Genomic DNA, 12,324 nt, shown 5'->3' with positions numbered 1-12,324 from the left:
GCTCCACTGCAGGATGTATAGTAGGAGGAAGTTTGATTTGTACTGTAAATGTATGAGGGAAGGATTTAGACGAGTCCTTCATGACAGCGACCACCCAGCAGCTCGACTCTTCCGCATGATTCTCCATAAAGGAGCGTGAAAACTAAACAAACTGTCAGAGTCGCAGACGTAACGTTCCAGCCAGCAAAACAAACTTCACCTCAGCAACAAGCCTGGATAGGAGGAAAGACGCTGTTGGGAAGAAATACACTCGGTACTTATAAATTATGAGGGAATAGAGGAACGTATATGTTCTGAGAGTAAAACAAGTCCCAGAGGAGCATGCACTTGCTAACAGGAAAAACACCCACTGACCGGGCCATTTAGCAGGCTGCCTCTCTGTTATGGTAACCTCCTCTGTGCTACAAAACAGCTCTCCGCTCTATCAGGCGGAACACTCAGACAGAGTGGGCGGTTTAACAGCGAGCCCTGCCTAAAAACTTCTCCTCGGACCAAAATACAGCCACAGGAAACCTGCTCTATCTAGGAAAGACAGGCCTCGGCTCTCCCACAAGGAGATGAAGGACAGGAAGTCATGGGCACTTCCTGTTCAGGCAGGCAGGGTGGAAAGATTTTGGCCTTCTTAGCCAATGGTGGCAGTGAGGTTTCTACAACGACTGTGTCGCCCAAGCACAGCCACATCTGTGTAATGGAAATGCCAATTTGAAACGTGACAATGATGTAACTGCCATGAAATCGACATGGATCCCTGGAAACAAAAATCAATAGATGGCCGATTACTCTGTACACTGGGTTTTTGATGGCAGTTGAATACATCCCCATTTCCCACATTGAGCCAGGCAACTGTTAACTCCAGTAATCACACAATGTGACCTCAAAACTACTTCTGGGACTCAAATTTCAAATTTAACACTTATTTTGACATGTGGTTAAAATACATTCTGGCGCAATGAGAGGTTGCCTATCAGCTGTCCGACAGAGATAAGCTGAGTGCAATGCATGTTCCTGATATTCAATCAGTTTTCATTTGCACTGGAACAAATTCTGTCTGTCTGGCCATCGGATCATTTGCGTTGGCTTTGCTGCTGTAGTATTTAGTGATATAGGCTAACCAGGGTCGGTCGGGGCTGGATTTCAGTCTTTGTGAAGTGCTCTGTATTATCGCGACCTTCATTTGCTCAGAAGAGGAATTCTCTCGAGCTTCCTGCTCTGAGTGGCAAATCTGGTTTAGATTATAACCACAACTGCCAAGAGCCATGCCCAAACCCATGCAGTCACATTTTATAGTGAGTTTGACGGGTGTGCTTTATTTCTCACTTTTCCTTGAAGCTTTCTTTCCACAGAACCATGCATCACCGCTAATATCTGGGTCTTGTGGAGTTTAAATGTTTCCATTACAGTTACTGTAAGCAGCCTTCACACATTCATTAAGGCATAGAGCATTAAAGTGGCACTATGTGGTTTGGGAGAAGAAGTTCAAACTCAGATATTTTAATATTCACAATATCACTGAGGCAATAATACAAACTTTGAGATTCTCTTTCCATAACTGAATACACAAGCTGCTCGCAGAGGGAAAAAAAGATCCCCAGAACACTGTTTGAAACCAGAAAGATGGCAGGGTCCGCCACATATCAACAAAGTGACACAGTAAGAAATGTAAGCCCTAAGGTCGGTTTCTTTATTCAGTCATAAAAAACAAAGATTTTGTTATCTGATTAAAATGTCTTCCCCAAAACTACATAGTGCACCTTTAACTTCGAGACGTTTAAAGTCATTAGTGCCTGATCGCTGCAGCATATAACAGCTGACAGGTGGAAAAACAGGGGACCTCGCTTGCTTTTTCTTCTTGTGTCTTGAGATGCCAAGAAGGGACAGTAGCCAAGTTACCTCATCCACCTGTCAGCTGTTATGCAGTTTACCTGTCAGCATAATGCAATACGGATCAACAGCAACACAAATTGCAGCCTCTAAAGTGATCATGAAGTTGACCCCTTTCAACAAAAACTGAATACTATAACCTCCATGAAGGCAGGATTTATTTAAGGACTGCTTTATTACCCTGCATTAGTTGTGTGCACTAATAAACTGGCAGCTAAGCGTACACGGCGCAATCTTCAGGGAAATTAGCTTTGGGGGAAAACATTCGTCAACATCCGACAAACTGCTGGTTGTTATGTAACTTGACCAAGGCTTTATTACTCAATGTTCTGAACAGTGAGGCAGCTCAGTGGTTTATACATATTGAAGACAGCTGAGGTGTTGGAAAGTTGATAGTTTTACAGGATTTTTGAACCGAGTGGTATCAAAGTTTGGGTTTTGTTTCGTCCCCAGTCCAGGAGACAGAGAGAGTCTCTTAACAGGAGTGTCAGTTACTAGAGCAGCCTCATGTATTATTGACCCCTCCAGAGAACTCATCTCCAAGAACTCATTCCCCTCCACCCCCCAGGTTTGTTCTTGTAGAGTACCATTTACCGTCACATTAACGAAGGCAGCTTATGCAACCTTTTAGTCGGATACCATCGGGCCTTGTAGTGACAGATAGACAGACAGATAGAGAAACAGAGGAATACAGTGGGAGGTCAATCTGCTTAGGCCTCGCACAACTCGGACAGCCCTGTAATCTTCAGACCGCAGCATATGTGACAGCCACCAGCGTCTGCTCCGATCACAAACAGCGGAGGAGATGCTTTCTTGCAATTTGGAAGATGTAGGATAAATGATCCATGATTCAAAAACTTACTACAGAATCTTGGCTCGACAAGGTGAATCTTGTAATCTGAAACCACATACCTGGTTAGTGTCATGACTAATAAATCTGTGTCCGCGGCATGAGAGGACATGAATTTAACCTCAATCAAAGAGGGAACATGTTCTGTCAGAACTGGAAGTTGAAAAGAAAGTCCCGGACGCGTTTAAATAGTGTGTCAGAGACTTTAAACAATGAACACACCTATCTGAGGCATTCCTGGGATTTCCACATCTTGGGGAAATGTCCAAACCTGGGCAGTTCAAAAAAGCTGGAGGTGTGCAGGTGTTGCGTTTTTAATCAAGTGAACAAAGGTGTATATTTCACAATCTCAGAAAAAAAGTTCCTGAAGTGGACACCTACAGAGCTTTTGTAAATTGGAAATGTAACACCAGTAGAAGACCTTGGGGCATTTTCCAGCTGTGCTCGTGGTGACAAAAGCGGGTGTTTTAAATGAGAACTTGGGACATCCACACAGCTTTCTTGACACTAACCAGGTGTTTTTGTGCTTCAACCTGACCAGAGCAAAGGCACGGCTTTGTGAGAAGAGAAAAATAGCACCTTTTGTATTAAAGGTGCCATATGTAGGAACTTTTGTTTACAACGTTAAAAAAATAATTTGTAAAATTAACAACGGAATGTGAAGAAATTGCCTTTTATTTACGTTATGTCGAAGACGTCAATGGTCCCATCAGGCCTGAAAAAAGTTGCCCTGTCAGAAGTCAAAAGCTTCTGTGCTAGTGCCGTAAAAAATATCAACACTCCCCCAGTGTTTCCAGCTCCCAGTCCAGGCAGAGAATACAGTATTCATAATAGGACCGCTAGCTGCACGGCTAACTGAGCTATCTGGCTAACAGCAGCTAGAGTTAGCAGCAGCTTGTGGTTACTACTATAATATGCTGCCCTCTATTTGTTTGACGTATGAATTCAATGGTCGGCCAAATATTACAAACTGCACCTTTAAGTTAGCTTCTGCAAGGAAGCTTCCTACAATGCTCAGCAAACACCACCATCAGAGGCCGCTCCACAGACACGTGTACTGAGGGCTGATGTTTGTGGAGATGCAGGTTGATTGGCAGTGGACCAAACCAACCAATCTGTGATGGAATCGGAACCAATCCTTAAAAACTCAAAAAGCACAACTGCTTTCAGGACATATTATTTTTCACAAACATGATATTCTTTCAATGATAGAGGTTATTGAGGGGAACAAATCTCTGTTTTCCCCAGGACGAGGGGGTGCGGACCTCCCTGTTCGCCTGCCTAATTTCCACCTATGCATGTAAAGCTGAAGGGGGGGGGGGGGGCGGTTTGTGCAGTGAGCTCATCTGATGTGACACTGCATTTTCTGCAGCAGGAGCTCATCACTGTGTGATTCGAGCAAACAGGCTATAAAATGTAGCCTGTCAGGTGATGCAGGAAGAAGAGGGAGTCAGAGATTGTAATAGAGGGGAAATGGAGGCAATTATGTGCATCTAGGGAGGACGAGCGGAATCAGCTTGTTGATGTTGATGTAGAAGTGTAATTGGGTGAAACCGCATGACAAGAGCCGCTGTCCACCTGCCAAACAGATTAAGAAGCATCTAAATTGTCCATCTGCCATTTTGACAAGCACAGAGACCCTCAAGAGACCTGGGAGAGCTTGTCAAAGCAATTTGGCTTTCAAATGGGATTTTTTTTTTGCCATGATGTTTAATGCCTGACAACGAGGCCAAGCGGCAACACGTGTGCTCTGTCGTCAAACATTCTGATGTTCATTTCAGCAGCACACTTTCCCCCTTCTGGCTGAGTCAGCTATCCGCGTGCATACTGGCCATGGCGGCTAATGGCATGACTCCTATATAATGACACCCATCTGGTGGACAGCTCCCTTAGGTCTGGCACACAGCAGGAACACTGAGGGTCTGAGTGTGTGACCATTAGGTGGCAGGGCAGTTAGGACTATTGATTACAATTACACAACTGACCCCCAGCTGCTTCATACACTGTATACACACAATAAACATTTCCAGCCGCCATTGATTTGTTATATACACATCAGCTGATACGTTAATGTCGGTTTAACAAGAGTCCTTATGCGATTCTGCATGAAGCAAAAGCTGGGAATGTCAGTGTCCTGTGTTGTTTTCAAGCGCATCACCAGCACTACAAATTCAAAGCTGATGACAACCATCATGGAGCTAATAGTGCTCTCAGCATGCCCAAAGTGTGGAGAAACAGAGGGATGGCTCAGCTGAGGGCTTTGGCCTATTACAAGTCTCTCTGCTCTCCACTTCAACAATAAACAAAGAAGCTCTGGCCACAGTGCGCCTTAACAAAAATGCACAAATTGTTAGGAGAGGAAGAGAGCAGCACGGTGCACTTGACCCTAAAACAGAGTTGAGAAACTGCTGTGTGACCACCAAGCATGTACTTTATGTATGTTATATAATGGAAATGAAGCAATATGTTTTCGTTTTTTTTTCCGAAAGGACATAATAAATGTGTAGCACACGCTGAAATAACAATCAGACTGGGTGATAACTGCTACAATTCCCTCTTTATGTTCCTGGAACAGATCCCTCTATTCCTGCTGTGGTATTTACATGTTTCGTGGAGGAATTCATTATAGGCTGCGTGGACAGCCGTCTTGTGTACAGTCACATTCTTGTCCCACTGAAAAGCTTCAGCAAACACTCAAGCTCAACAACACAGCTTTCACATATGTGCACTTGGTGCCCGCCTAACAAGAGCCAGAGGGTTATTACTAGTATCATGGAAGGATTACTGAACAGGTCTGCCAGGTATACAGCCAAGGCCTCTGGATCAGAACCTGTGTATGAAGTGGGTATGAATATTTCTGCTCAGATAGTCGATCAAATGACTACGAGGAAACCCAAACTGACCAACTACAAACTACAAAAAGACACAAAATGGCAGGTGAAAAAAGCACAAAATGAACAAAAACAGACATAAAAGACGCATGATGACTAATGAAAAAAACAAAACAACTCCAAAAACACACAACATGACTACAAAAAGTCACCAAACGACCACAAAAAGATACAAAACTACAGAAAGACTATAAAAAGAAACAAAATATCTACAATAAGACACCAAACAACAACATAGTGACACCAACAACTGCATGAAGATATAAAATTACTACAAAAGACACCAAGCGACCACAAAAAAACCCACAAAATAACTACAAAAGGATACAAAATAACTACAAAACGACAACAAACGACAAAGAGACACTAAATGACCAGAAAAAGACAAACATCAACTAAAAAAAGAAGAGATTATGTCTACAAAAAGACACAAAATTACTTTAAAAAGACACTAAAAGATTTAGCAAGAAGTCTTGCTCTTATGTTGGATGGGTAGGTGGTGTTTTATTTCTCTGTTTGCAGCAACCTGTTAATAATCTGTCTGTGGCTGTAGGCTATTTGGAGTCAGAAACACATTGTTTCATATTACACGTTGTTTACTCTGCATTTATGACACTGATTAAATAAACCATTGTTTTATATGCAAGTCTTAACACATCCTCACTTATTGAACAGTTGTGCCACCACCTCTTTAAAACTCTGCCCCCGCCTGGTCCTCCCCCACATACAAAAGTTTCTAAACCCGCCACTGTACATATCTGCCCATAAGTTTAATAGCAAATGAATTGCTGCATGCCTGCTGATACAAACACGAACAACAAAAGTCCCATGCAGACTTTCTGCGAGTCAGTTCAGTCTTCCTTAAACAAGTTGACTTCCAAACATGCATACTTGTGTCCATTTCTGCTCTCCTCCCTCTGGCGTCTCTGGCAGTGCACCAGAGTGAGAATGAATAAATAATACGAAGGTGTGGTTGGATGTCTGGGATCCTGACTCAGGATTCCATTTCCCTGACAGAGAGCCTGGACGGTGTCCGTTTCTGTTACCTAGCAACTTCTTCCAGGAAAGCTGGAACAATCGGACGGAGCACCAAACACCCAACACAACTCAAAACAAAAGGGGCCGACTCCTTTTTCCTCCTGAGCTCAGAGGAAAACTGACACCGAGGAGGAGGTGCACTCTGCAGGTCCTCGTCGCCCAGATGTTCCAAAGTGGACGGTCAAATTCAGCATTATGTCACCGTCACTGGACACTTTGTATGTGTCCGAGGCATGAAACTGAAGCCACATGCTTTCCCTTGCGAGGAGGTTTTGTGTCATCTCAGTGCATCCCCATGAAACCGATGCCCTCATCGACACCAAGTACAAAACACCTTGATCTGCTGGAGCACTGATTCCTTACAGGCTTTCCAGGAAATTACACATTTAGAAAAAAAATGGAACAAACGAGCCTGGAAGTGACTTTTTCTCGAACTTTGTGAGATTTTAATAAAGTTTGAAAAGTGGATGCAATGTGTAAGAGTCTGTAAATGAGACTATAATTGGAAGAGTCTACTCTCTTTCTCACGTTTGGGCCACTCACTCTGTACTTCTTCCACCCAGCTAATCCAAAATCAGCTGGGTGAGGGTGCAACTGAACGGACTTCCATGAACTTTGGGGCAATTTATCAATGCTCACATGCATTAAATGTTCTGCATAAACTAGAGCCAAACCTAGTTTTTAATAGTGTGCTTTATGTGCAAAACTCCATCTTGTTATCTGCAAAATCTCCCCATTCCTAATTTTTCCCATTTTTCTCCTCCTGTCACATTCATTCACTCCTAATCACTCTCTACCACTCTTCCTTTCACACATTTGTACGGCAGGGTCACGCATCTGACCTGTAGTTTTTCCACCCCGACAGCCCACATGTGCTCCAACCAGCTGATACAAAGTCAGCTGACTTTTGATGAAAATGCGCGTAAAAGCAGGTTTAGGCAGAACTCATGGCACTGACCGATGTGTCACTGAAGAGGAAGAGGAGGAAGAGGGAAATGGGGACTTTAGGTGTGTGTGTGTGTGTGTGTGTGTGTGTGTGTGTGTGTGTGTGTGTACTTACAACCAGCACGGACGTCCTCACCACCTCAGAGACACTCTGCCTGAGTTCAGCCGCCGTGCCAGGTTTACCCAGACCCCGCGTAAACCTCCTGGTCTCCGGGTGCGCTGGAGTAGCCATCGTTACGCACCGCTTCGCATCAATGAACCCGCTCGAGTCCACGAGTTAAAACCGCGAAGTTTTAGAGAGAGATCATCACCGGTTTGTCCGCGTCTCCAAAACCTGCCGCTAGTGCGCACCACGAGTGTGAAGCTGGGTCATGTTGTGGTGTGGCCGCTGCTGATCCACTCCCAACTCTCCGTCTCATGCTCTTCGCTTTTTAAGAAGTGAAAACGTTGCGTTGTGTTATTCCGGCGCGCTGGCTCCTTCCCTCGGATTTTTTGTTGTCATGATAAATATCCTCTTGAGGAGTGTTTCATCGGCCGTCCTACGTCAGACAGGAGGTGTGTAATCTGTTTGCCTCCCCGGCGCACTCCTCCCCTTACCGGCTTAAAGGCCAGCCCACTGCTGGCTGTGTGTGTGTGTGTGTGTGTGTGAGAGAGAGAGAGAGAGAGAGAGAGAGAGAGAGAGAGAGAGAGAGAGAGAGCTAGGCCTGGACTTTGGACAGCAGCCACACTGTAAAAAATGTCTGTAGAAATTACGGTAAAAAAACTGTCAATAGCAACAGTAAAATACCGTAAAATAAAAAAAATTGTATATCACTGTAGTAAATACATTAAAGAAATGTATTTACACAAAGAATTACCGTAAATCAAGAAACAGTAAATAACTTAAATTTTACGGCCTTACTAAGTAGAAAATATGGAATTTACTGTGAATGTTATAAAAAGTTTGCTAAATTCACGGTAAAATACCGTAATGTCACAAGCGTGTAATTACCCTAAAATTGACGGTATCATTCTGTCTGAATTACAGATTTTGCTGATGTTTACGTTTACATTTACGGTACACAACCATTAAATCATACCATCATTTGTATAGAAAGTAGAATGTTAAAAAGTATGGTATATTTAAGCAATACATCATGACAGGCCGTGGTATGTGCTTATTATATCACAGTTAAGGGGCATTGTTCGGGCCGACACAAAGCACTTAATGCAATAGAAAACTATAAATGTTGTATTGTTGTCAAAACACAGTGAATTAAGATAAGATTAACTTTATTGTCCCACAGGAAAACATAGGCCTACAACAATCGTTAGAGTTTATCATATAGAGTTTTATTGCAGCATTGTTAACACATCCTTTTTGAATAATATGGAAGTCCATTTCCTCCACTTGATGAAAAAAAATTATGAGATACTAAGTCAAAATTATGAGATAGCTAAGTCAAAGTATCTCATAATTTTTGTCAAGTGGCGGAAATGGGCTTCCATAAAAAAATAGTATATTTTATTTTATATCTTTCTTTTGTATAGTGAAAACACGATTTCTATTTTTATTTTATTCTTGTACATGTCCTTTTTTTATTATATGTAAAACATGACAATGAAAACGTTGTTGTGTTTGTAGTTGTTCGTGTCAATAAAGCTTTATTGAATAGAGGAGAGAGACACAGAGAAAGACAGAGAGAGAGAGAGAAAGAGAGAGAGAGAGAGAGAGAGAGCGAGAGAGAGAGAGAGAGAGATGACCGCTGAGTTAACGGAAGCTAGAAATTTTGAATTTCAGTTCACCGCCATTGCTTCGCGCCCACAGGAGCAGTGTTTGTTGTTGTGACAGAGAGACAGACACACAGACACACAGCTAGATAGCTAGATAGATAGATACAGACAGACAAGACAGACAGAGAAGAGAGAGAGAGAGAGAGAGAGAGAGAGAGAGAGGACCGCGAGTTAACGGAAGCTTGAAATTTCAGGTCACCGCCATTTCTTGGCGCCCACAGGAGCAGAGTCTCTTCTTCAGGTAAGCACATTCACAGCTCATTGAGACTGTCTGATTAACGTTAGCTAGCCGCAGAGCCACGTTAGCTCTTATTCGTTGACTTTCAAGCAGAGGAGTTCAGGTAGCTATATCTTAAAAGTTGCTGGACATGTCACTATCTGCTTTTTGCCGAATAAAAGAGTCACTTAAGGGCTCTGAGAAGTCGCTAACGTTAGCTACAGCTAACGTTGCTAATGCTAGAAAAATGTTTAGCTGTAACTTCTGTAGCAAGTCGGTTAAGACTTTGATAATGGAGAAACTGGTTTACTCTTAATGAAAGATGATACAAGGAGACTTGGATGTATTACGGAGGAAACATTTATTGACACTTGATCTAGGCGAATTCAAAGATAACATAACAAGTGAGAATGATCCCTTTAACACCTTAGACATACAATTTTTTAACAAATAATTTCACCTTCTCCACAGCACGGTGCAGCTGGATAATGTAAGGCAATCAACTTTGCAGGAATGCGGTATGGCCAGTACTCTGATTCGTCGTCATCGTTATCAGCACTCAGCTTCAGTGAGTACATTTAAATAGATTGGCTTCTGAACTGGTGCTGCCATTAAATGTTTTTGTTTCTTCATACCTGTCAAATACTTACATGGCCACATCAATAATTATGTCTCCCATATATGTCTACTACCCTGTTATCTGGAGTTCCTTAAGGGGAAATCCTCGGAACTATCCTTAAAAAAATCAAAATCACTGATTCGATGTCAAATCCAAAGGATTGTGTGTTTTCAGCTGTAGTCACTCTCCACAGTTTCTCCCTCAGTCTCTCTCAATCTATTAGATCTGCTAAATCTGTTAACCGTTTTAAGCGCCTCCTGAAATCATATTTATAGGATGGCCTTTTTATGAGATTTTTTAAACCTACTCTTCATTCACCATTTAATTTTTTTTCTGTTCCAACTTCTTTAATTAATGTTTTGTTTTTTGTTGTTGTTGTTGCGGGAAGCACTTTGCAACAGTGTAAGTGCTATATAATAATAATTATCATTATTATCATTAACAATGTTTTCTTTGTTGTCTTTCTTTGTCTGGTTGCAGTGAGATTCATGCCAGTCCACAGTAAACACCTGATTGACGACTGCTGGGGAATTTTCAAGCAGGAATGATGACAACACCTGCCCAAAGTTCCAGTTTCCTTAACATTGTAACATGTCTGTATGAGACTCTGTCCCACCTGTCTTCAGTCAAGTCTGGACCCAATGACTCAAACACCAGTCTTGTCAAGGCTAATTAGAGGTAAGCTATGGTTTATGTCAGTGTAGCAAATGAGTAGATGCAAGCACTCAAACTACACTCAATCGATCTCCCTCAAGTGAACGGTGCCAACAGCTTCATACAAACATACAGTAGAAAAAAAAAAAATCAGTATTATGGACAGGATTCAGGATTTAGGCTGCAATTCGACAAGGGTGAAACAAATAGTGATGATCACTTAGTCCTGAAAAGTGACTGTTTCTACTTTTCACACTAATACAATAAAATAAATGAAATACTCCTGATGACCTGCAAAACTATATTCCAGAGTACTGGTTTCATTCTATGTATAGCTCATTGGAGCTCAGTTTAACAGCAGAAGGCTGAATTTATCTCTGTAGGCATCATGCTCAGGCACTGCATCAATCTAACCTTTGCTTTGTTTCTTTTTTTCTGGCTGCAGAGAGGATCATGCCAGTCTACAGTGGACACCAGATGGACAACACATGAGTCTTCAAGCAGAACTGGTGACTGCTGAATGCTTTAAGTTCCAGTTTCTTGAACACCATCTCCATGTTAAGAGCCCTCTTCAGCCAAGTCTGGACTCAGTGACTCATTAGTGTTGATCAACACAGGGCAAGTGGCTCCTTTTTTCATGACGTTTATTTCTTCTACCATGGACTATCCTTCATATGTATGGACACACACTGTCTTTTGAAGATGTCAACACTGCCTTGTGAGTATACTGGACAAGTTCTGTTTTTCAAAGAGAATGTGTATATGCAAAGAGATGTTCTTAAAGTTTATCAATTATAGTCTGTACTTTGGTTTACAATGGGCTTAATTGGTTATTTCCTTTATAATTTACCATTTGCATTTGCTGACTGTAAAATCTATGCCAACAAACTGTAATTCCATGTGTGTTGTACCATATTTTTTACGGTGAAATTCTGGCAACCACAGCTGCCAGTATTTTACCGTAGTTGAACTTTGCAATAAAATACCGTAATATATCTTACAGTTTTACCTTGTTTTTTTACTGATGGACTGTAATTAGTTTTACATTATATGTGTTATTTTTAAAAGAATTTACCGTAAACAGGTTTATATGATAACTGTTATTTTTACAGCAAATTACCGTAAACAAATAACAGTTCTCTAATGTGAAATTTACAGTTACATTGTGACCGTATTTTCTACGGTAAAGTTCTGGCAACCACAGCTGCCAGTATTTTACCGTAAATTCTACAGAATTTTTTTTACAGTGCACTTATAGTGACATTGACTGAATCAATATTTTCCTATTAGCACTAAAAAATCACAACTCTCAGGACCACTAGAGAACACTTTCACAGAACAACCTGACCAGGGTGGGTTGATATCGAATGATTAACCTGCTGGTTCACTGACATCAACTAAAACAACAGGTCAACTTAGACTAACTACTAAAAAAAACATTTAAAGTGCTTTCTTT

General features: G+C 41.7%; 1 protein-coding gene across 7 annotated transcripts in view; it reads right to left on the bottom strand.

Moving 5' to 3' along the window:
* zmp:0000001200 (dedicator of cytokinesis protein 9) overlaps positions 1–8,160 on the bottom strand; it is an 87,759-nt gene extending 79,599 nt beyond the window's left edge. For 3 of the 7 annotated variants that reach the window (XM_030427985.1, XM_030427988.1, XM_030428001.1), the window contains exon 1: positions 7,721–8,160. In XM_030427985.1, the coding sequence (XP_030283845.1) occupies positions 7,721–7,837 (117 nt within the window). In that variant the 5' untranslated portion in view covers positions 7,838–8,160. The remainder of the gene's footprint in view (positions 1–7,720) is intronic. The other 4 variants (XM_030427998.1, XM_030428004.1, XM_030428002.1 and 1 more) reach the window with 2 other exon arrangements.
* Between the last annotated feature and the right edge of the window lie 4,164 nt (positions 8,161–12,324).

Source organism: Sparus aurata, chromosome 9 (genome assembly GCF_900880675.1).
Source record: "Sparus aurata chromosome 9, fSpaAur1.1, whole genome shotgun sequence".
In the NCBI taxonomy this organism is placed as follows: Eukaryota; Metazoa; Chordata; class Actinopteri; order Spariformes; family Sparidae; genus Sparus; species Sparus aurata.
This window is presented reverse-complemented; position numbering and strand designations above follow the sequence as displayed.